Raw genomic sequence first — 26,235 nt, forward strand, 5'->3', positions numbered from 1 at the left:
AGAGCCCCCGCCCACAGCCTCTCTCCTCCGTGACGTTGCAGGCAGTATGTCGCCAATAGTCTTCAGTTGTAGAAATGGCAGCGCTGAGACAGGAGCATCGGTATGGGCTCTCCTGTGGCAAAATCAACAAAAACACCCCGAATCAAACTATTTATCACGTCAAACTCACTGACACTGCCATCCGGACCCTCGAAGCCTACCAGAACCTGAAGGTAAGACAAATTATCGAGTTGAACTTTGGAGCTTTTGTGTGTGTGTTTTTTTAGCTATATTTTCATTTTCTCAAATCGCCTCCCAACTCAGGGAACTGTATAATCATTGGGAAACACAGCGTGTCCTTCTCTTTTTGTAGAAGAAGTAGCCTAAAGTTAAAATAGTGCAGCAGCTCAAATCTCATCGACAGAAACGTTGGTGGCTGATAAATGTTGGTTTATTTTGGCTGTTATACAGTAGAAGGCTAAGCTTGATTAATTGTGATCACAATAACAGGCAATTCAATAGGCTTAAGAATGAAGGGATTTCATTAAATTCCCCCATAAGCCTTGACTAAAATGTGCAAAAATGGGGAGGCTCAGGCTATTTTCAATTGTGCATGTCTGCTTGTTTACCAAAGCGTCATGTCCCGAAAAATCTAAAGGCATTAAAGTTCACATATGACAGAGGTTTGTGATTATGCCTTGATCTTTAAAAGTCTGCTGTTTTCTCTGCTTTTACATACATTACATCTGAAATTGATTATTAGGAGCGAACACAGATGAGTGTCAGTCATTAAATGAAAAAAAAAGGAATAAATCTCGGGAATAAATTAATGAACAAGCTATCAAGCAAATTCGACTCTGAATCGGGAGACTGTTTTATTGCTTTTATGGTCCATTAGATAAGACCGAGATAATTTAGTCTATCCAAATGGTGTTTCCCAGAGCAATGCTTGATAAAACGGTTAGTCCCACAGTTATGATTTCAGTTGGAGGTTCATTTGTTTTGGGTTCAAAACTAGAAGTAGCCTATATTTGCGTGTGTCTGGGCCACAGTAAAACTAGACCTGGATGTGGGACCCATCTAGTCCGCAGTGGGCTTGGTGGCAGTGCTCGACAACTTGTCGCTGGGCTCTTGTGTATTATTGTTTTTTGCCCTTTACACGCCTGGAAGCCCGCCCAGCTCTGGAGCTCATTGGTCCGTGAAGCGGAGTAAACTCCAGAGCTCATACAGCCTGACAGCTTCCTCCAGGCCAAAGCAGGCAGGCAGGAGAAGTTACTGCAAAACTTCTCCAAGTCAAAAAGACCACCCCAGAAAATACGGTTTTAGACCGCTGGTCTCCCACTGTGGTGTGGAAGATTTTATTCTCAGGAACCTCAACCTGAAAAAGTTCCAGTTATTAGATCTGATTTATTTATGATTTTCATGTCTGTGTTGTGGGTGAGTAAGTGGGCTTGGTAAACCTAAAATGAAAAGAGCCTTTATATCAAATTAGGGCTGCAACTAATGATTTATCTATATTTATCTTCCAATGCCTAATTGTTTGGTCTATGAAATGGTCTCAGAAAATACAGAAACAACCACAATCACACACATATCAAATATATTCAATTTAATTTCATAGAAGACAAATATTCATTGTTTACATGTCAGAACCAGTGAAACTTTGCCACTTTTCCAAAAAAAAAAAGAATTTAATCAATTGATTAACAAAATAGTTCAACTTTCTGTTGATCAACTAATGGTTTCACAATTTCAAAACTAAAATTCTTCCCTTCATACTTCTTGTTTTGTCCAACCAACAGTCCAAAACCCAAAGATATTCAATATACTATTGTGGCAGATTTAAAAAACCAACAAATATTCACATTTAAGAAGTCAGGACCAGTGAATTTGGGGCACTAGCTTAAAGTAACTACAAGGAACTTTCATTTTGCGTTGATTTTGGTGGCCTCTAACACTAGGCTACAAAAGCGGTAGCCTAGTGTTTTCCATGTGCACCACCCCCTCGTGTTGTGAAGATCTTGATCTGGCTAGCGTATGAAGTGTGTGAAAGCAAGATGCAACTTATATTTTATTAAGATTTTCCTTTTTGGAGGATGCAAAGCGATGAGGTAATGTCTATGGCTATGTAAGATTAATAACTGTGATATGACGATGGTGAAACAAAGTCAACTTTTTTATTGCCACCACTGTAAATTCATATATTTATATAAAACCATGTTACACAATGTATTAAATAGACATATTACATACCTGGTCTAGGAAGAAGAGGGCAAGGTTGACTTGTGTTTTCACCCTGTGCTCTATCAATGTTCGTTTTAGCTTTCTTATATTCTTCAGTCAATTATTTTCTATTTGCCCCAGCATTTAACATCAAAAATAAATAATTCTCCAAAGAAATATCTTCTCCTGCTTCCTTTTAACTGGCTAACATACTACTCACTACCAAGCATTGCCTGGGAAAATGTCTTCTGGTGTGCGTGCTGTAAATCTTTTCGTCTGATTCGCGGGGAATAGGACCCGGGGGCAGGCTTTAAGAATACCTTTTATAGACATAGCCAGTCTTCTCGCTGATGGTCTCATTTGCCTATGTAGTTCATATAGAGGCATCAGTTTTTTATTTTACTTAATAAATTACTTAAATGATTCATCAATTTAAAAAAATAAATAGCTGATTTATTTTCTGTTGATCCTGTAATTCATTAATCTGTATCACTTTCTAATAGAGATTTTATAATAATAATATAAGATTTTATTATTGTAGGCCTAAGTAATGGCTCCATCCAACTCTTGGGTTGCCAGGTTGTTAAAAATCCCTTTGGCTGGTGTTTATCATTTCTATTATTTATATACTATTGTTTCTGTTATAATGCAGTTATAAATGTTGGTAATTCATTAATAGGAACTCACGGGTCTCTCACTCTCTAACAAGATAGGGAAAGGGATTTTTCACAACATGGCAACACCAAAAATGAAATTCTTATTAATGGCTAATAACTAATCTTTTATAAAGCTGCTAGTTACAACTTATAGAGCCTTCATAAAAGGTGCCCCATTAGAAAGTGGTACAAATAAATTGGCTAATTGTTTCAGCTTCAATAAATACAAAATATTAATAATGTATTGTCATATTTAAAATGATCATATAAAAAAATAAGCCGCTTTATTTTTCACTTGTGATAAATTCTGATAACATAACTTCTGATTTAGCCCTACGGCTGTGTTGTCACAAACATTATGTGCTTTAATATTTATTATTCCCATTTAATATTAAAAGCTAACAGATGATGAAGAAAATCACAACAATACTCTACAATAGGGAAGACATTTCCCCAAACCATTAATAATAAATTAAGAGCGCTGTCCATCACGGCACAGCTGTACTTCACAGATAATTGTCTCCATCTATTAATTGTGTATCATGTTGCCTCAAAGGCAGATATTTTTTATGATTTTAATATTTCTTTATCGGTCGGGGGAAAGAGACAATATTATGTCCTGGAGCTTATGCCAGGTACACCGTGGTCTTGGAGATCAGTACAGTATGTAGGGCTGATTAAAAGTACATAAAAAAAAAAAGTATAATTGGTTTCAGAAGTAGCTTTGTCTTTCCTCTCGAATTTGTTGCAGCTTTTATTTTTCTAACCATTTAGAAGGGGAATCCGCTGAAACACACAAACATGCCACAAGCAACATTTTCTGTAGACTATAGATTGATTAATCACACGCATTCCTCTAAAGATTAGGGCCAGAAACACCTGAACTGTAGACTTAATGATGGAAATGGAAATTATGGCAATGTTTTGGCAATTAATGAGGAAAGTTTACCAAGCCTTGTCTCATCAAGCCAGACTGCTCTTATCTAGAGAAATCCACTAAGCAGAGTGGGAACAATGGCAATGTATTTTCACTCATAATGTATGAGCTGTCCATTAGATTTTACATGATTCCTGAATCAGTGACCACTTTCTTGGTTTTCTCTCTCTCTCTCTCTCTCTCTCTCTCTCCTCAGGCATCACTATCAAATCAGCCAGCGATTTGCTTCAAGGGGAGCCAGGGGGTAAGATATTTTGCATACTCTCCCTAATGCCTCAGAAATTGAATGCTCTAATTAGTTCTGATTTGCTGTGGAGCACACTTGTGACAGTACCTCTGCACATCTTATTTGATTCTTAAGCATTCAATAAGCAATTGCATGCATCCACAAAGAGGTAAAAAATCCACCGACTGTCATTCATTTGGACTGTTTTCTTTCTTCATCCAATGATCAACGAGTAGAATATGGCGGATTTGAATGCACCAGAGCCCAAAGCATGAGGGAAAGGTGTCATTCATTTGCTCAGTTATACTATGTTGTTTCAAATATCCTGGACTACATGTATGCAGAGACAAAGTACATAATATACAAAAATACTTGGCACTGAAAGCAAGAGGGCATTCCTGTGAAGCGTCTGTAAAGAAAGATGCCTGTGTCTGGCCAGATTAGCCGGGCCACTATTACACCCTCTCTGGCTCTACCTGCTAGGCTACTACATATTTACCACACAATCGGCCCTGTCTAAAAGGAGCTGTTCTAATCCCTGCTAGAGCCGATTGCATTGACGAAAGTGACTTTGCTCTGTACACAAATGCCGGCCCTGTGTGCCCACACGGACCCTGGAAGCCCTAAAACAGGGTACGCTATACCCCCAGGCTACTAGCCAGGTTACTGGGTCAGGCTTGCAACTGGGGAGGCTTTGTTCAGGGAGTGGGAGGAGGTAGGGGGGTGGGCGAACTCCAGGGAGCCCCCGTCTCTCCATGCCTGTTGTCTACAGTGCAGACATGAAAGATTTGAAATATGGGAATGATACATGAGCGGTGGAATTTTTATCTAGGCAGGGCGCAAAATATGACCAAAACACAAATAATATATGTAAACATGTAATGAAACATCTGTAAAATGAGCTGCAGATTAACTTCCTTATAAGAGTCTTTCTGTGAAGAAATGTTAAGTGAGTGCAATTTAAGTGTTCTTTAATCACTGAATAGGATTTGGTGATTATATCTCGGTTGGAACATTACATATTCAAATTGCTTTGCGGAATTCAAGCACGGGCTCCCTCCCCCTCTGACAATAGTTCCAGAGCTGGACGATTGGGCATTAATGAGGTAGCTGCAACCATTGGTGGTGGTGGGGGAGGCCAGATTAAGCCGTTAGTGGGGGGAGGATGTTGGTGAACATGGCAGTCTGGCAAACAACAGACCGAGAGGATAACCAGTATCTGTGTCTCCAGGTTGGAGGTTTTCAAGCATCACAGATTTGTATTTGCTGGATACGCATTTGCTGGAGTTCATCCCTTCCCCAAAAGCAGCACGAGCTTCAAGAGGTCATGTGTGGCGAGTGAGGAGATTTGTGTCCACTGACAGTTGCCAGCTGTACAGCTCCATCACGCAAGCCACGACTGCTTCTCTCTGATCTTTGTCCTCACTGGCTCATGTCACACTTCCTGTAAATGGGCACTTCCAGGGCCACAAAAACCAGAGGAATTCTTCAAATCACTGTCCTGGCTTCACTCCAGGGCACAGCGGTATCAGGGGCCAAAGCTCCTATCGAGAAATAGCACGCTGAGGTTTTTCGGCTGCCTTTCTCTTTGACCCTGCGGCATTTAGCCCTACTATTGTAAATTGTCTGCCAAGCTTGTAATCATGCAATGAAAGACACACACTCTCAGATGCCCCTGAAACTAGTGTTCAAGGCGACTGTGAAACTCACACATTACAATAAATAAATCTGCTATTTTTACTTGCCTATATGAGGTATAAACAGACTAAAACTGGATGATATTGGAGGAAATTAAACTAAAACTGAATGGTTTTGATACATAACTAGTGTCTGGAGCAGTGAAAGAAAATAAAACAAAGTGGAGACTGTGTTGCAACTATAAAGAAATAAGAGCAGTAGACATTTTTCACATTTCCTAAAAGATGGAAATTGAAAATAAATTAGATTTCTGGATTACTTTGAAATAATCAGCAGGGATTAAGGAATATATTCAGAGTTGGTCTGAGTTCCCATGGCCAGGAATTTCACATCCAAGTGCTTATTTTCAATGGCTGGCAACACCGTCTGCTTGTTGGCATGATCTATATCCATTTAGTGAGAATGAAGCTTGCGTTTAGTTCTTATTTATTAGATCCAGGCTGCAGGGTGCATATTGATAGAAATGTGTTGTTCCCATTGCTACAGTGCTTGTTATTTAAAAGCACATGCTTCACATACTTCTTGATGTTTCCACTCACACTTCTGTATGGGTTAGTGAGCACTGTCTCTCACCTATTACATTGCAAAGCTGTGGCATATACCATTGACTGGTTCAGTATTATTGTGTATCACTGAATTATAACCTTTATGAGTGTAATATTGCCGTAGGAAACGTGGACATTACATTTTTATACTCTGTGCTGTGTCAGGTGTGACATCGGTTTCATTTCCTCCTCAGTTCATAAATGTTGAATTGCAGTTGCCAGAGTAATTATTTTTGTTTATGGCCCTGTCTGTACTTATGTGCACAGCTGTCACATAAAGGTAACGGTGTTGGGATGAGGGGAATGTAGAGGGGCTCTTAAAGATATTCTCATGACGACTGCGTGTGAAGGCTGAGCTTCCCCTGGGCTCCCCCCTGCCGGCCCTCTTGATTATTTTGCCATTTCACCCCATGCCTTGGCTGAGTCCTTGGGAGACATCAGGGCCTCTATCTCACACGCGGCTGCTCCGAGTCTACCCCCCGCCATCACGCCGCTTTGCTTCGCCTCCCGCTCGCACTGCAAATAAGATTTTGCAGTGTGTGAGTGTGTATGTACACATCTTTTTTTTTCTGGAAGCTAATTAGAATAACAATAACAGGAATGTGGTTTGAGAGCCGTCCTCTCCCAGTGGCATAGCAGTGAGAGGGAGAGTTGTCCCACGTGTTTCTGAAAGGGCACACGCCGCTCTATTCATCCAGATGTGTTAAGCGAGGCAAAAGTCTCTGTGTTCTCGCTCGTCTGAGGCCCACTGTGTTTATGCAGAGCTAGTTGGCCTTAGGATCTTTGGATCATACAGTATATTTTAGGAACCAGCCTCATGAGATCCTGCATTTAAAGAGGACTTTTCTTTAGTTAACTCCTCTGTCATTACTCAGTTTTTTGCTTCAAATGAGGAATTTCGAAGGATGCCCTGGGGACTGTGGCAGTATTTTATGGTTACAAAAGTGCTGTAAAAGATCAGAAATCATTGGCACAAACTGTGCATGCAGTGTGACTAAAGGTGGCAGTATTTATAAAAAATATGGTGTATAGAATATGCCAGAATTAGAAACACAGTGAAGCACATGCAGAGTTGTGGTTCTTGTTGTGGCTTTATGTTGTTTGTTTACATTCCAAGCTAATCTGGTACCATTAGGAAGACACCCTGGGAAACTGGAAATAGCAGCGAGAAAAAACTCACAATAACACAGGCAGCTTTCAAAAAAGTGACTGAGGAAATATGCTAATTTAAATAGTGTTTGATTGGTTGTTAAGTAACAGGATCGATATCCAAAAACTCAGAAAGCAAAGCCTTAAAAGATTCAACCATAAAATATTATTAAATAAAAAGGCAACAAAAAGGAAATGGAGATGCTGTTTCATGAGGAAATGCAACAGACAATGTGATGTTTTAAACTGATAAATGTTTGGGCAGTAGAGCTTATGTGTGCTTTTTTACAACCACAGGCTATATAGGTATCAGCTGACAAGAATCAAAACAATAAAAATGGCAAAGTCTAATATATAAATATCTAAATATAATGCTAATTGTGCTGTGTGTAACTGATGGCAGAGTGGTGCTCTTATTTACTAAAAATGTTTATATGGAGATCCTTGGCGGTTGTGTCCAATCAGGATGTTAACTCTTAAATACATTTTAACTGTCAATTTTGTTGTTTATTGTGTTGTCAGAAAAGTCTGTAGCTATATAATATTCACATATTTCACAATGGTTCTATTTCTGCAAAATCTTATCCATCTTTTAAGAGAACTAAGCCTACTTTTGCCATATAAATAGGTTTAAACCAGGAATCACTAAGATATTTAAATATTTAGATGATTATAAGAAAGTTACCAAGTAACTTATGATAAAGGTTACAATCCAACTGTGCAAAGCTGTCGATTATTAACCATCCAAAAAGTCCTCTGGTATTGTAAAAAGAAAACAAAGTTGACAATAACAGTGTCGGGACAGGCCTCTGAGGAGTCTTATCACAAACATTTTGTTCTTGGATTAAAAAATGCAGCACAACAGGATATGAGCAACACTAACATAGCAAGTAAGCAAGGGCAGTGTTGTTGTGTGCATTAGTGAGGAAGCTTAACCCCAAGAGCTTGAAATCAACACCAAAAAAAGCTATCGCTTAACCTAAAGACAGAAAGCTTTAACCGGCTTATATAATCCTTATTAGTTTTGTGGTGGAAGATACACATTGCATAAAAAGGACTGTCTTTTGGTAAACTTAACTGGAAAAAAACGTAAGTTATAATTCCACCACAAAAAGCAAAGTGTGCCTAGATATATTTTGAAGTTTTCTATTGTTACTATTATATTTTCATAAGCAAAGGGGATAGTATTAAACTCATGAAGCTAATTACCATTAATTCATTTCTTAGATCTGTAGGTTACTTTTGTTTGACACTTCAAGCAAATTGAGTGCAATATTTGGCTCACTTCTTAAATCCATGCCACCCGATTTTATAGTGCGTTCCATTTACCTCGAAACTCGGAAGCCAGAGCTGGGAATGACGTCACACCCGAGTTGAATGTGTTCCATTCACAAGTCAGATTTTTTTGTTGTGGGATTAGCTCTAGCCAGGTTAGCCATTGTTAGCAATCCCAGTTGACAACAACGCATTACGCCGTTTTTTGTGCATAAAAACAGCGTAACCACATGTCCACATATAAAAGTTGGACAGGACTGTGCGTACAACTGATTTAGTGAGACACAAACAAGACATAAGCGCTAATAACTGTACGTTACTACAGCTTAAACAACTGTTGATGCACGGGCATCCATGTTGGATTTGGAGCTTGGGGTACTCTGTGGTTATCGGAGTTCTGAGCTCGGAAATTCAAGGTCAGGGGGCCGTGTTTCCGACTTGGAGTACAAATGGAACGCACTATCACACCACATCTCGGTGCATGTTTTGGATTCCCCATCTTTCTCCAAGTTTTCCTGCAAGTTAATCAGGTTTGGACATACTTTCCAATGCACAATCTGTGAATTGTTAAAGGATTACAGGCTGCCTGCTTGCGTGGAGAGAAAAGTCCAGTAATGGGAGTATAGCGCAACGCTCTAATTGCTTTGTGGGATTGCTCCAGTGAAACAGGCTATGAATCAACAAGGGAAACACATTACTGGTGTCAGTGCATCTGAGGTCTAGTAACCAGCGGGTAAAGGGAATTTTCTAAATTCCAAACACTGGCACCATCTAATGCAAATTAGACCAGGTTTAGATGGGGAAATCCATTTACAGAAAAACACAGTCTGAGCAATTTTGTAATGTAGTTTTTGTTTACACATTGCAAATAGAGGAAGCATTGGCCTAACACTTAACATAAGCTTTAAAAACCTCTGTCCCTCTGTGTATAAAGAGGAAGGCACCTACAGTGAGGAGGGGTGGAGTGTCGGGGGAAGGGAGACGAAGAGTGTTTGTTGAGGTTGACAGATTAGCCCCAGCCTCTTGGAAAAAAGACTGATTCTGCTTGGCATAACAGGCAGTACCTTGGGGGATGCTCGACAGTTGCCCATCCCCATATCCCCATCCCCACACTAACTCCCGTCAGTCCCCACCCCCCTTCTTTTGCTTTCCTGTCTCTACCAACCCCCCTCGATGAATAGATCCACAACACAGGAACCACCACATCCAGGCTCACTCAAAGCATGATTTAGACCGAGGTGATGTCACATGTTTTGTTTTAAACAAATGTGTCGCAGTGGAATTGTTGATCCCACTGTACATAGCTTGGGTACAGTGAATATGAATAATTAATGTGACCCTTGCATTTCTCTGAGACACTGCGCTTGTCTGAATCTGACACTGAAACATGGCTGACAGTTGAATGTTTAGTACCGTCAATGCCTCAACTTGTGGAGTCCATTATATGATGTATTATGTCAACTCTGCACTAACATATAAACCTAAATAAAGAGGAACATATACACTTGCACCAGCCAGGATCCATCCCCCTCTTCTCTGCTGAGTTATTCGTCACATTCCTAAAGGAAGACTATTTAGGACCATCCCTCATGCACTGGCTCTAGGAGCCACCGCCACCCACCCACCCCTTCCCCTCCTTCATACACACCCAAACCCCCAATCCCTCCCATTACCCTCCAACCACACACAGCCACACGTCCCCGCTGTTCATGAATAATCCAGGCGGGCCGACAGGCCATTGCACTCAGCTTTGTGGGGGAAGAAGATAGAACAAAAGACGGGCAGCTCACGGAGCAGATATGGCTGAGTAGGCTCATATGAGAAGACAATGGTAACTAGTGTCAGTACAGACAGGGGCAGGAGGCAAAGACTTCTGAGTAAATCACATATCCAGGCGCCTGCTCCCATCTCACTCTTGCCATGCCAAATACCAGAGCTGGGAACCTTGCCATCTTGCAAAGAAAAAGGACAGACCGAGAGAGAAACTATCCTCTCATCTTTCTGTGCAGATGTTTGGCTTGCAAAAGCCCAGGACTGAGGCAAATGTCTTTAGTGAAGCTATTTTTTTCCTTCCTCACCAAATAGCAGGGTTAGGAACTCTGTTTAACCTCATCAAAGATGAGCAGTTTAAACATGCTCGGGGAGTTCAAGATGAAGTTTTACAAGGACATCACCGACGGTGTCCTTTGTCCTTGTTCAACTGCTGAGCCCCCTGCCAAGATTTACTGTTCCAGTCCAGTTCACACCTTACAACAGCTTGAAAGTATTTGACATCTCCAAACACATAGGCCATGGAGTAGCAGATGTGGCTGGGCTGGGGCCACAGAGGCAGTTATTGTATCAGCCCGTACGCCCCATGGGGGGCTGCACTGACATGGTGTTAAGGATTGCCGTTCTGATGCCATTTGGTTGCTCTGACTGTAACTGTCCAACGGCTAAACTTTGCTCCTATCATGATATCGGTTGGTGTTACTGCACACAGCTCTCACTGCTCAGGGTTTCTTTTGTGAAGCCGTTTAATTTTATTTAGCCGACACATGTTAATAGTGCACCCTGATGATAATATTACTCCATTAAGCTTTGTCTTCAGTGTATTAATCCTCAGATGAAAAGGATTTACACAATTATAATTAGAATACTATGGAGCATAAGCAATTTAATGAATTATTTCCCATGGTTCTAAGCTGGACAAATAATGTTTATCTCCATAATTATTAAGAACTCCTAAAGCAGGAATAGTAAATTCTAACTATACATCAGGCAATATTTGAATTACACTGAAAACATAAATATCTTAAGTGCATTTTTTAATAATTACAGTGGCATAATATTTTTCTAAGTTAAAAGAACTTAGTGTTTTTCATACTTGTCTCTTTAAGTCAAAGTGAAGGGTCATTAGCAGTATTCAGCTAGAATGCTAAAACATTATCACCATCTTAAAGTATTGATGCAGACGTAAATATAATTGAATGTAAGCATCGAACTGTTAAAAATGCACTTTAAACCAACTTGTTGTTACAATGCTTATAAAAATGCAGTCTGAGTCATGTGTCTTTTACATGGATGTGTATACATGACTCATCAGTCCTGACCTTAAGAGTGCTGTATCTTTCTATGAGCAGTTATTAGCTGTGTCTGAACTCTGTTAGCCAGTTTGACAGCTTTTAAAAACCCTCCTGTGTGAACTTAAATGAAACTTCATAAACTTACCATTATACTTATGTTTAAATTGTGGGTTGTAAGTTCAGTGTCTTTGTTTGTATTTTTGTTTGTTCATTGATGAGGGTACATGGTGACTGATAATAGTCTCTCTCTGTTAACGTCAAGCCTTAACCGACCAACCATCAGCTAGATATCTGACCTTACTCCCTTGCGAGTGCCCTGTGGGAGTGTGCCAGCATAAAAACAGACAAAACGACAACACACGCAGGCACGCACACACACACACACCCTCAGGGGATCTGACCGAAGCTATGGAGATGTCTATGACTCAGCGTCTCTATGTAAATCTACACCTACTACTTGACTGACAGCAGCTTCAGTATCACAAACCTGTCGGCACAAGTGTCACTGACTAAACACATGAAAAGTCAGAGTTAATTTCATCAGGCTGGGTGGGATGTTAATAACATTGGCCACCTGCATCAATTGGCTGTGATGTTTAGTGTATTCTGCTGTCACCGTTCAAAGCTGTATTCTGTAAACCTCTTGTTCATCAGACTACAGCAAAGTAGATGAGTTGGTTCCTCTTGTTGGTATGCAGCAAAAATGTCATTGACTGACAAGATAACATGATGGTGAATATGTTATTACCTGACGTGATAAAGATAATAAACAGTAGACTCAATAGCCGAATAAGGAGAACGTCAAACAACCATGATACACACACCATTTTTAGTGTTTCACCGCCCTATAGATGGAGACAGTATAATAATGATATCTTAATTAATAAAACATTATGGGTTTGAACTTTAAGTGTTTTCACCATTGAATTCAGACCATTAAAGTGGAACAATATAACTTTTGAAAGAAGAAATAATGCATTCTTCCTCTTACAAATGAAAACTGGAACACATTTGCAGCTACAGCCTTAAGTTCTGACTGGAAATAAGTGGCTAGGGGTTGATAATAAAAGGAAATGTGATGCTACTAAGCCACGGCCAAGTGGAATGAAATAAGATGGTATGAAGATTTTGTTACCTGCATACAGTGCTAGGCTAGCCGTTTCCCTGTTTCCAGTCTTTGTGCTAAGCTAAGCTAATTGGTTGCTGGCTGTAGCTTGTTTCAGACATAAGAGTCGTATCAATCCTCCTAACTAACTCTCGGCTCGGATTTTCTAAAAAAATATCTAACTATTTTTATAAGTATAAGTTTAGAGTCTCAGCTTTTTTTGGCTGCAAATTTGTGAGCCTCATGTTAGATAGACAGACTCTTCTTAAGAAGTCAGAAACTGGGAACTAATGGGTTAAATGACATATGGTTACGTAGCTTGAGAAGGAAGCTGTGAATAAAACGGGGGCGACCTCTGAACAGTCTGACCTGAGTGACATTGATTAGAATTAGAATGTAAAGTGTGCACGGTGGCATGGACAGGGCTGACAGGCAAATCTAATGCATGGCTGGAGGGGGCTCGTACTGCTGCCATCGATTGAAAGAGGGGACGTGGTGGCACTATTGCGACGCTAAATGTAAATGTGCGCTCTAATCCCATCACAAGCTAGCTTTTGTTTAGCAGGACTCATTTTAAAATGAATTCAAATGCAGTTCTTCTACATGCCTTTCTCTACGTCAGTAACCCCATTTTAGAGACTTGTTGCTTCTAATTTTGGTCAAGGCTCCTACTACTTTACTCTCTGAAAGTAATAGGTCCTGAGGACATGGCTCGCCTCTTGTCCCTGCTCACTTTGATGCTTTTTTGGTTGATCATCCTTAATTAGCGTAAAACCCAAAGCAGACATATGCAGGGCTCCGCTCTACCACTTTATGTGAACGGTCAGACATAAATAGGTCAGAATTAATGGTCAGCTGTGTGTCTGAAGTGTTCATGGCCTTGTGGGCTGCTTTTCGTTTTGTGTTGACATGGGTGGGCTTGTGCACATGAAGGAAAGCTGGAGGCTGATGGGGGTGGGGTGAATGGCATGCGTTGGGTTTTAGGAGGAGGAGGGGTGTTGAGGAGAGGAGCTGTTCATTGGCTACGTGCTGCATGACTGGGCATTTGTGACAGCTATAGTCCTGGCTGCCACATCAGCCAGGGACACTGTGCTCTCATCCAGGCAGCTTATAATCAATCACTTACAACTGATAACTAAAGAGGCAGCTTCAAGTCCACCTGACTGAAATTTGTTTTTCTTGAGACCTGCAGTAAAAACGTGCCTGTGTGCTTTGGCCAGAGGTGGTACCACGAGGTCTGCTTCAAAAAGAAGCAAAAGAGAGGGGAAATTTGAGCTCTTGCAGCCATCTCGCATTAAGTACTGCTCATCAGTAAGCACGTATTCATGCTTGTAATGGACGGTTGATAATAATAAGGCTTCTGTTCAATCTAGGACATTCTATCAACAAAAGTACTAAACTGTCCATTTTCAGGCTGAAACACAGCTGCAGGCAGTGTAGAAGAGAGTTGCTGCCAAATGTGTTTTAAAGGATGTATTACCTGTTGGTTAATGACTTTCTATGTTGAACTGTCCTCTTAGAGAAAGTAGGTTTTTGGGTCATTTTATGTAACAGGTTTCTGACAGAGATCGACTTCACCCTGTTGGCTTGTTTGTTGCTAGGGAGCCTCGGACAGTCTGTGACAGAGGAGGTTATCGTCTACGTGAAAAAGCTGCCCGCTATACTATTGTTATGTTTTGCCTTTCAGACGGGCTCCTCCCCTGACTGGCTACAGGTCATCATCCCTGACCTGGGAGGTACAATGTAGCCTCTGTGGTTGGCCCAAGTGGGAGATTATTTAGGTCACATTTATTGTGAGTCAAGATGGCTCTAATCAGTTTCATTAAAAGCTGCTTTGTTGATTTACTTTATCCAATGTTTTTTCACTTTGAGATTACATTGAATCAGGCTACTTCTGGGAGAGATAAAGCATGCTTATTGCATAACACACCACTCAAATTAGCAATGCTTGCAAATACAGTAGCTACACTCAAGCTTGTGAGTGTGTGCTAGAGAACGCTGTATAAATGTGAAAGCAAAATGACCATGACTTGACGTTTTGTAAACACAAGTGAAGACTCATTGTTTTTTTGTTTGTTTATTTGTCTTGACAGTACGTAAAGATCCCAGCGCCAACCCCTGAATCTCCTGATGGATTCAGAGTCTTCTCGTTCTACCTTTCCAGTGACAGCAAAGACAAGCCTCAGTCCAGCTTTGACTGCATTCACCAGTATGTCTCAGGGTAAGTAGCACACATAACTCTTTCCATAGTCGACCACAAATGGAATTTGTAGTAAATTTGGTGTCAGACTTAGACCGCAGGGTCTTACCAAACAGTGTCTCACTTCAGTACTACAACAACAGACACTACCACTGTCAGGCTATATTAAAACAAGACTACAGTAACACCCAAAGGCCGCCATGCCACAACTGACCTCAAAGGTGTGACCAGTAACAACTGAGAACAGCGAGGTAGTGTTTGTGGCTATGCATTTGTGTCAAAGGGTTAGTTAAAAGGTTAGATTAGTTCCAAAGTCTTTATAACTGATTTATAACACAGGACTAGAATTTGCAAGCAGGCACAAGCCATAGAACCAGTTATGTGTGTGTCAACATCACAAACTATTTTATGACAGCGAGAATCTCTAATGCTTGTGTTTGACAAGTGGCCAGTTCATTGAGCAGAGCCAGGGAATTTGTAAGCTGGAACTCTCCTAAAATCTTCTCTCTCCTCCACACAGGGAGGGCAGGGATCACCTGGAGGGCCAGGGCAGCATTCAGGACAAGATCACAGTTTGTGCCACAGATGATTCCTACCAGACGACCCGGGAGCGCATGTCTCAAGTGGAGAAGGACATCTGGAGCCGCTCAGCAATTGAGATCAAGCCGGGGCCAAGTAAGCTTTTTCCTAATAGCTTAATCTAGATTTTGGTGCATCTTCCAGCCTCTGTTTTAAGCATGTAGGCATCAAGGAGAGATAACCAGAGAGATTTCAAGTTCACAGAAAGCTTCTAAACCATTGCTTCTCACAATTTCATCCTGCTGATAATTGCCATATGGTGTGGAAGTTATCACATAATTGATCAAAGTGCTGCGTTGCAATTATTCATGCGAGAGGGATGCCTCTCTGTCTTGTAATTTTCCTTTCATTTGGACCAGATTGTTCAGGCGCTATGCCAGCTTGCCTGCCAGCACCATTAATGTGATTGAGATTGCCAGAAGTATGCGCTAACAAGTCTTATGCTGATGAAGTTTTTCACTAAAATGTAATTACACTGACTGGAGTTTAATTCATTTTCTTTTTATTAAATACTTCTAAATATCATGTAAAGAATAGACCACGCTTAACCTGGAATTATCTGGGCATAACATGCAGGGTCTTTTACTTGCAATTAGTTATCTTTATTCACTGCCTTCTCTTTGCCCAAGTCGTGGTTTTAGAGTCGTTGTCGATTAAATTGACCATGCTGCAACTTTATAAATGATCTAGCCATGAGGCTTCATTATATTTAGAGGTGAGGTGTGAGTTTAAATGCTTGTGTAGATTATATTTTATGAATGGAAACACGCTGTGTAGACCAACGCTACAGCATGATGTTTAGGGTAATTGCTGTAGAAGCCTCCCAGAGGCTTTTACAAACTACATTTAATCTGGCACATGCATGCATCTAATACATGTTGGAAAAGACCTGAGAGATCCTGGTTAGAAACATTGAGTTAAAAGATATCCCATTTTACTTGAACATGACCTTTCAAGAACATTACTGTTGTTCCCTCCTCGTGGACACCAGAGAGAGAAATACAGTAAATGGGTTATGGATCACAGTAAGTGCCATACGCAGTGGAGAGCACACAGTTGTTTTGTGGTGACTGTCTTTTTATGGTACAGTAATGCTATACTCATTAGAAAAAAATGTCCATATACCAACTCACAATTACAGGTTGCAGAGTAGAAAAATGTCCACCATTTAGATAATAATGTATGATTTAAAGTTCAGATGCATTCAGGGGAAAGAAGGCACTGACAATTTGGCAGCTGAAATGTGTGCACACCCGGTGTCGGACAATTTGGAAAAGTTTTTCAAAATACATAAAATATGTTTGGAGGTCATCCTACAGTACTTACGCATTTCTAATTATTTTTCCTCTATAATATTGATACACGATTGCGAACAGTTGCTATTCTTAGTGTTTGGTCATTGCTTATAAATACGCCCACAACTCTGCGTCATTTATCCTAAGTGAGACATCACAGTCATCATGGGAAGTATCATTCCACGAAAGCTTCCTTAAGTGTTAAAACCTCTTAAGCTGATTTAATTTATCACCACTAAACAATGGTTCTAGTTGCTGCTTGTCTGAAATGTGGCAGTACAGGTTGTTGCAGTGCAGGAAGGATATTTGAAATCATCATGACCTGGTTTGAGGTAGATGTTGAAACAAGCTCCTACATGGCTGTTGTGTTTTGCAAAGTAGATTTAAAGTGACTCTGTTTGAATCTTACAAGGAACACTGTATATTGCTAAAACTGAAATCTAAAATAACTTTTAGAAAGTACACAGTTTTAAAAGTATTATTGTACTGAAAAACGCCTACATACTTTTACCATGCTGTCCCTGTGAAATTGCAGTTAGTCTTCGACCTATAGAAACCTTCAAAGTATGGCTTAAGGTTGTAATGAGATTAAGATCTGCAGATATCTATAAGCACTGCCTTCCTGGGTTCAACTGAATTAGTATTGCAACAGGAAGAAAGGGCTTCTCTGTGTTAGTTGCTTTAGTTTCTATGCTCTTCTGTTTACTCAGCAGTAGGCTAACCCTACAGTTAACCCCTTTCACTGTTTTCCAATCGCAACAACACCACATCCGCACACAGACACAGAAAAGTGCATGAACACATTCCCATGTTCAATGTATTTATGTATGTAAATAGCTTTTTAGGTTGGGAAAAAAGTGCTGCATTACTGTATCTGTTGCGTGTGCATGAAGCACATTGCATGACAATAGAGCGATATAATAAAGATCAAATTTATCGTGTGCAGGCCTCTCTTTCAAAATCAGGGTGTGATTTGTATAACTGGCCTGAGGACTGGATTAGGAATGATATGTTGGCTGTGCTATTACAGGATACTGTCAACGCATGTGAATCCTGTTATCAGATCAGTTACAATCTGGTTGGTCTTCTCTGGTTTTGTGTATTGTGTGTATTTTGTATATTGTGTACAGCACGGCCATTCAAAAACAGCTTTAGATTACTGATTTTGATTACAAAACTTGCCCCTTCCACAAATCCTGCATTGAAAATCTGCTGTGTGCCCCTTTGTTTTGATCTTAGGTAAGTATGTGAAGGTCCAGAGGAAGCAGGGTCTGGTATCAGGCTCAGATAGCAGCAACAAGCACTCCCCCAGCAATAAGAGGAGCCTGGTTCCCAGCCCTGTGGCACACCGGCCCTTGAGGGATCGCATCGTTCATCTCCTGGCCTTAAAGCCCTACAGGAAACCTGAGCTGCTACTGTGGTTGGAGAGGGAGCGGGCCAGTCCAAAGGACAAGGCTGATCTGACCTCAGTGCTGGATGAGGTGAGACATCTGGCACATGTAAACACAGTGGACTAATGACGTAATATATTCAGATGGAAAGTAAAAGAAACTGTTGAGTGTGATAAATACAAATTTAGTTTCTATCAGGTCAAGGATTTAAACTACAAACATAAATAACTCCCTAACTTGCTATTTTGCTGATTATACTAATGAACAGACTACTGCTGTACAGCTATAAAAAGGTAATGTCAGTAAGATTATTTCAGGCATATTTCCTGTGTTCACAATGTTTAAGTGTCCCACTGCAATCATCAAGTGGAGACTGTGCCGCCGCTGGTAGCTGTAATTAGGGCTGTGCTTTAATTATCTTTGGAGGAGAAGATTGTGTTTTGACAGGAGAGGGGCGGGGTGTCTCCAGCTGGGATCTGACTACTTTCACAATTGAAAGTGGTTGGTTTGTCTAGATTTGTATAAGCAGGATTAAGTTGTTAAAAAATACAGATGGAGTCGCAAACAGGTCTTTTATTTAAATTTTAGGGAATTACGACAAGCCAGTTTGGTGCTTTTGAGACCTCAGATGGCCTCTTTTCCTGTTGTACTTTGTCCTCTTTCTGTTGATTTAGTCACATTGAGAATTGTCTTTTTTTCAGGTTGGTAAACTGAACATTAAAGACCACAGCTACTCTCTGAAGGATGAGCTCTACAAACACGTCCAAAGAGACTGGCCTGGATATCTAGAGGAGGAGAAGCAACTCATCCATAGGCTCCTGATCAGGTTGGTATTGAGTTAGTCATAATATACTGTATCTACAATAACAATACATCTTTTGTCTTTTATTCCATTGAGAGAATTGGAAATGTGTAACAAAATGTTCCGTTTACTTTTTAAAAGTTCAACATTTTGGGAAATGTGCTCCAGGTAGATGAGAAGCTCGATGATGTCTACACTAAATATACAGCTACTGCCCAGCAGCCAGTTAGCTTAGCATACAGACTGGAAATGGGAGGAAACAGCTAGCCTGGCTCTGCATGGGGGTAACAAAATTAACCTTTGAGCGCCTTTAAAGTCCACTCATTATCATTAATAACAAACGCATTCTTGACACATCTTGTTAGTTTTATCCCTACAAAAACTGAACTTTATAATAATTTTGTTACCTTTGGACAGAGCCAGTCAGGCTAGCGGTTTCCAATCTCTGTGCGAAGCTAAGCTAATTGCCTGCTGGCTGTAGCCCTATATTTACCCTACACACGTGACAGTGGTATGCATCTTTTCATCTAACTCTTGGCAAGAAAGCAAATCAGTGCATTTTCCAAATTGTCAAACTATTGCTTAAAGTTCTTGTTACATGCCAAACTTTTAAAGACCCGTTTGGGTAAAGACTTAGGGACGAATACGTTTTGACAGTGCTGGCGTTAATACAGAAAGGCCACTGAATTAATGTAGAAGTCTGCTGTGATCATGCTGAAAGGGGAGCTTCTAAATGACTACTTCTCTGCACTGATGAATCTCTTAATGGACACATCAAAGCAGAGGAAAATATTCCCTGCACCATGTTGCCAAATGGCATTAGCATGGAAGGTTCAGAGCAGCAAGGCTGAGCTGTATGTTTCCTCTGGCTGCCAGTAAACATGCAGGCCATGTGCTTCATGAGCGTTTTGGACAAAGCTCAAGTCCAGTTGGCTCATTGCACAACCCCCTCTGTTCACGACCCCTGCTAAGTGTAAAAAGCTCACAATTGTAGTCATCAAATTGTTTGCCAAGTGTGATAAAATTGCAATAGCCTGTAAATACTGTAAACTCCAGATTTGTTGGAGTAGAATATTCTTATTCCTGGCCTTCTTACTTCAGTCATTTCATTGACATTATTGTTTAATGGTTCTGAACTCCACTCACAGTGACCATATCATTAAAAAGGTGGCATGAATCCACTTGGGGGTGTGACTTGTTGTAGCAGCTGTTTGAGGAAGGAGCTGTAGGAAGCAGATTAACAGAAAAGAGGGTTTGGTCCTACAAAGGTTAAATCTGCTGCTATTGTTCTGCTCACTGGACTGTGTTTAGTCTTAGGCTTGCCTCCTGTAGATTGCATCACCAGAGATATAAAACAAAACATACCACATGAACTTGCAAAACACTTTGCTAAAATTTAAAAAAAGATTGATAGTTTTGTAATATCAATAATTATTTCTTCTGTGGAAAAGCTACCACCGCTGTCTTAAAATCATAATTGCTCATCCACTTGCTCATAAATGTGCCAAATCAAACTTCATGACCTACATACTGCCTCTTCCTGTTTAGCTTTACAGGCCATTTACCTCGCAGTTACTGTCCAACTGAAGGTGCTGTGTTCTCAATCTTTCTACAGGAAACTTCAACCACTCCACAGTAGCCAGTTGAAGAGTCCCCAGTCCAACCATTCATTCCACAATACTCCCGGGGACTCTCCTTCACATCTAAGTCCTGCCAAGAATCTTTCCGTGGTAATTATTCACCTTGAATGAGTTCTGTTCTGCTACTTCTTCTTTCATATAAGACTGAGAATAGATAGGGTATTTCCTCTTTTGCAGATACACAGTACTGGAAATATGATAAACTGCTATGTCTTTGTGTACTGAGTAGCTTCAAACTTAATATAGCCCTGACTGTAATTAGAGGAATAGTTCAACAATTTGGGAAATATGCTTTTCCACACTTTTCTCTGAGAGTGACATGTCCCAAAATGTCAAACTATTCCTTTAAATAAAAGAATATATTTATGCACGTGATACAGACACTTTTGGCACATCTCAAGCAAATCAATCATTATGTTCCCTGTTTTTCTCACTAGAAACGCCCATTGCCCTCGGACCCATCCAACGGTCAGACCCCCAAAAAACAAAGACTATTAGACCAGTGTTTGCCTCTGCAGTCACCGTCTAATGGAGACTACGGCGCCAATGGGGCTCGTAGCTCCTCAAGTCATGGAAACTCTAGAGTACAGATCAAACTGGAGTTTGACAAAACCAACAATCATCTCCAGGGGAGCCCAAATGGTCTGTACTCGCCACACAAACTCAGCGGCTCATCTAATGTTCCCAAACTGGAGAGGACAGAGCCAGCTCCTACTGCACCCAGCCCTAAGCCCCCACACACTGACCAACATACCATTTGCACTGACCAACCATTCACCAACGGCCAACATAAAAAGAAGAGGTCCAAAAAGCACAAAGACAAAGAACGAGAGCGCTTAAAACCAGACTGGATTGAGACGAGTCCAGACCTGAAGCAAAACAGAGAAAATCTCAAAGGTACATGGCCATGAAGCTATCTCCTCAGTAAGGTTTTGTCAAACTTCATGTATCCAATTGTGCTGTCAGGAGTCTGTTTTATATTATTTGTTCAGGCCATGACATTATCAGCTTTCATTTAGCAAAAAGGGGAAAAAAAACACAGGATTGAGTTATAGTTGCTGCTCGAGGCCCACAAGGAGCAATTCATATATTTTCATCTGAGACAGAAGTGAGTGTTGTTAGGACTATAGCACTTTCTCCACCCTGCAGTCCTCACTCCCCACTTTAGTCTGTTGATTGACTGTGAAACAGCTGGGTGACCTACGGTCGAGCGAGTCAGCAGGCGGCATTGCCTCCTACTCTGTGGCCTGCAGACGTCACTGCTTGCCTTGGATCAGATCTCTTATCGGAGGGAGTGATAAATGATTCCATCAGCCTTGATATGATGGGCACATTATCGCATTTGCATTGGCAGATTGCTTTAACCTTTTTTTCCAATGTGTGTGTGCGTTTCCTACCTACAGACCACGAGGGAGAGAAAACACCTGTCAATCGAACCTCAGCAGAGGAACTGCCTGACTATTTAATGTAAGATTCAAACACACACTCTGCCCCTGGCTGTGCTACGTGTTATAAACCTAGATTCAGAAGGGATTTTTGATTTAGGAATAAAATCCAAATTTCAATTCCAAAATTGTCACAACATCAGCGGGTACTCATAAGTCATTGTTGTTGATATCTGTCACTGAGTAGTTTAGGTTTCAGAGTGTAAGCGACAGTTGTTTAGAAAAGAAACCAGTCTGTCCCAAAAGTGTTAGGATCAGCTTGAAAACATTCACATAAATAGAGGGAAGTAAAACACATGTCTAAATGAGCTGTAACAAAGCTTCACTGAAGCAAACACATCTTATGTCTTACATTTATACATCTGGTCAACACATCATGCTGTTAAATCAGTGACGTGTCAGGCTTCTCACTCTACTGTTCTGCACTGCCATCTACTGGAAGGAATTGGAAACAACTTGGTTTGAAAAGAGCACTTCTGCTGTGAAATAACTCTTTATTTTTATTTATTTTTTCTCCAGAAAATACAGCACAATAACGGCACTGGAGCAGCGGCAAGAGTATAAGGACGACTTCTGTGCCGAGTACGATGAATACAGAGCTCTTCATGACCGGATTGGGGCTATCACAGAGATGTTTGTTCAGTTGGGTTCAAAGATCAACACTCTCTCCCCGGGAACACAAGAGTACAAGGTACTTTCTGGACCAGGAGCCTTTAACAGCTCGGTGTCTGATGAGACACCAAACAATGAACTGATCACATACATGGCACCCTAACACTATTTCTTTTATCTTTTCAGCTTATGGAGGACCAAATACTACAAAAGTACCGAAAGTATAAGAAAGTAAGACTTGTTTACATGTTTTTTATCTCATTTAATGCAACACTTGTAGCCCTGGGCCTCATGCAAGAACACTCATCAGAACATATTCAGTCAGGAGAACTTGTAGCATTTACCACATAAAGAATATAAAACATTATGTAGTATTAATATTCTGTTAACCTTATTAGTGTGATGTGCATCATGGCTTGCCAATTTACTTGCGTTTAGATTTTATTGGCATGAGTATATTGAAACAACTATTTATACAGTTCAGTAGTTGCTCGGAAAATTTTGCCTCAGTCAAGGTTTTTGTACAGATTGCGGTTTAGGGGAACATTTTCCATTAAAGCACCTGACAGTTTGACATCACCTGTAGTCAAATTGATCATGATCCATCATGTCATGTCCTCTGGACCACCTCCCATGTTAGTCATGGACAGTTTTACTTTAGTTAACTTAATGTCAACTCATTCCTTCTTCATTTCTGGCATGACTTTAAATGGGAACACCGCCTAAATTAGAAAAATCCAATATACTGTATTCCAATGGCCTAGGGAAGTTTAATCAATATTTGTGAACATGAGATACTCTCTCTCTCAAAGCCAGAAACCAGAGAAGTAAGTCTCAAACGTGTGATGTCATGGGAGACTGATTTTGTTTTCTTTTTTACACCCAAAGAGCTGTATCCTCTTGTAGTGTTCTCAGTTCTGAAACAGAATATGTACCCATGTTCTCAGAACATTCCCCTGGGTGCTCTCCATAGATATAGAACTAAGGTGCTCTCAGTGTCATCTAGGACATCTTTCCATTTCATTGCTTATGGAGCAGTTCCAGACTTTATACTTTATGACATCACAAATTAGAACTCTAGTTTTTATATTTGGGAGAGAGTTGTTCATGTTTACTAATATTTTTGGACTGTCTTAGTCCATAGGAATAACATGTATGAATTTTAAAAATAGGCGTAGTTCTCCTTTAATAGTTGTAGTAATATTGCATAGTCCCTATATAACTAGCCTACTGACACAACTAAATTAGTTTTTACAGATTTAAACATTTTTGTGAGTGAAATATGCCTACAAATGTATCAGAAAAATTAGCCACATATAGCAAGTAGTGGCTTTGATTATTCTACTGAAAACACTCAAGCAAATCCCATGGAAAAAAATGTAGAGGTTTATGATGAGGATACAAAAATGTTCTCGCATGAGGCCCATCATGTTGGATATTTGATATGCATTACTGAAAGCTCTCTCGTGCCCCTTTTTCTCTTTTCAGAAATTTCCTGGGTATCGGGAAGAAAAGAAGCGATGCGAGTACCTCCATCAGAAACTGTCGCATATCAAAGGCCTGATCACAGATTATGACCGAGCACAGGGACTCTCCTAGTAACTGGCTTCTACCCTCAACAGGGTGTACTATGACTGGACCAAAAGACTCCTAATGGACCCAAAGACTGACCAGCTGGATCCTGGAGTCGCTGAAACACTACTCACTTTACTCCTCCGAGTGCTGATGGAATCGAGGAGCAAGGTTATTTTTCAAAAGTGGGCTGAGACCACCAACTCGTGATCAAATGTTGCCCTTTAACATTATGGTTTTCAACTATGATTATCGCTGTAATGGTTTGATTCTGTTCTGCTGTAAAATGGTCCGATGACACAGTGAAAGCCAAATACATTTTTCTAAAATGTAAAGCATATGTGATCATTTTCTGCCCAATTGCATTATTCTATCCTTTATCTTGTCAGGACTCAGAAAAAAAAAAAAAGTGTTGATTTATATATATATATATATATATATATATATATATATATATATATATATATATAAAAGAACAAGTTTTAAATTGATGGTACAATCAATCTTAGATCTTAGAGGGAAACAAATGCTACTAAAGTCTTTATATTTATCATACAGATTAATCTGTTTATTTGTTATTTGCTGATAGAAAGTCAACACATCCAATCACATCAATTATTCATTAGTAATAAGATCACACAATGACAATAATAAGATCACTCCAATAACGATGTATCTCCCTTCAGACCACATGCAAACAAAATGTTGTCGTCTATACAAAACTTTGATCATAAGGAATCTTACCATGTGGCATTCTGCCAATGTCCTGTGTCATTTCTAAGAAATGTTAGAATGCCACAAAACCACTCCTCCCAGTTCCGGAATGCTGGTTCCATGAAAGTGCTTGTGTACATTTAGTGTCAACTTCACCCACATGTAGCCTACCACAAACTGCCTTTTCATCATCAACTCTCTCAAGTCTTCTGGTTATAGGTTTGTTTACTGATACACAGTACACACAGTCATCATGCTTTATTTACGCTGTAGACGAATGACTACAAGCCCTATGAAACATAACTTCTCACTCTACATACCATTTTAAAAGTTAACAGGGTATTTTGTCTTGGTAATCAAGCTTGTCCACACATTTTTTGATTTACTATGACTTTTCTTGGGTTGAAGTCTTGAGATAGATTGCAATAGAGATGCCTTTAACTAATTGGACCTTGTAATTGTTAGTCCAACGTGTAAAGCGTGCGGAGGATGGCACTGTGGGCCGGTCGCTCGGTTCATACCACTTTGGTTCAGATGGGTGTAAGGAGCAGGTGGGCCTCTATAGGCTGCTAGCAGGGCTTTTACACTCATTTTAGACTTTGTGGAATGATTTGTCCCAAGGCAGTAACATCTGAATAACCACAAAGTGTCATTTTATTTCACCTTAAAATTAGCTGTAGCCTTAAGTAGGAAATAGTGATCAGATTTCAGTGTTCTCTGGACTTTTGCATCAATGTAGCTGTTGTCTTAATCATGGCTTAAAGTGGGAGGATTAAGCTAATATTTGCCTTAACATGCATGTCAGACATTTCCAAGATTATGCCATTTCTGTTCTGAAATGTTCTTGGTTTAACCTGCACAGTTCAAAGCATTCTTAGACTTTTTCTGTAAATGTCTTTTAGTTTGAAGGAACTTCAGTTACTGGATAGTTGTTACTGGATAGTTGTGTTATCTGTGTTGTTCTTGGTTGTTTTTTCATGTACGTCTTAATAATTTTTTGGTTTTAGCTTCATTTGTTGTCTCATAATCTGTCAAATAATCATGAACTGGTAAGGGATTTAATTCACTGTCCTATCTTATCAAGTACCACTATCATCCTTGCAGAAATCTATACAAAATAATGTGCT

General features: G+C 40.1%; 2 protein-coding genes across 2 annotated transcripts in view; one reads left to right on the forward strand and one right to left on the reverse strand.

The window, feature by feature from the left end:
- The window catches only part of LOC114559735 (peroxisomal membrane protein 11A), a 68,762-nt gene that overhangs the window by 35,152 nt on the left and 7,375 nt on the right, over window positions 1-26,235 (reverse strand). The gene's annotated exons all lie outside the window — the stretch shown is intronic.
- LOC114559734 (RNA polymerase II elongation factor ELL) lies at window positions 43-24,805 on the forward strand. The gene is made up of 12 exons (XM_028584550.1): window positions 43-212; window positions 3,992-4,039; window positions 14,952-15,079; window positions 15,579-15,733; window positions 18,172-18,413; window positions 19,025-19,149; window positions 20,741-20,855; window positions 21,203-21,662; window positions 22,169-22,232; window positions 22,730-22,901; window positions 23,009-23,053; window positions 24,311-24,805. The coding sequence occupies exons 1-12, from the start codon at window positions 75-77 to the stop codon at window positions 24,419-24,421; spliced, it is 1,803 nt and encodes a 600-aa protein (XP_028440351.1). The 5' UTR covers window positions 43-74; the 3' UTR covers window positions 24,422-24,805.

This window comes from Perca flavescens, chromosome 8 (genome assembly GCF_004354835.1).
Source record: "Perca flavescens isolate YP-PL-M2 chromosome 8, PFLA_1.0, whole genome shotgun sequence".
NCBI lineage: Eukaryota > Metazoa > Chordata > Actinopteri > Perciformes > Percidae > Perca > Perca flavescens.

Excerpts from the sequence above, each read along its gene's own strand:
- LOC114559734 (XM_028584550.1), top strand. The coding sequence starts at position 75 with ATGGCAGCGCTGAGACAGGAGCATCGGTATGGGCTCTCCTGTGGCAAA. Across the intron at positions 15,734-18,171 it reads TGAGATCAAGCCGGGGCCAA|GTAAGTATGTGAAGGTCCAG; the intron begins GTAAGCTTTTTC and ends TTTTGATCTTAG. Across the intron at positions 21,663-22,168 it reads AAACAGAGAAAATCTCAAAG|ACCACGAGGGAGAGAAAACA; the intron begins GTACATGGCCAT and ends TCCTACCTACAG.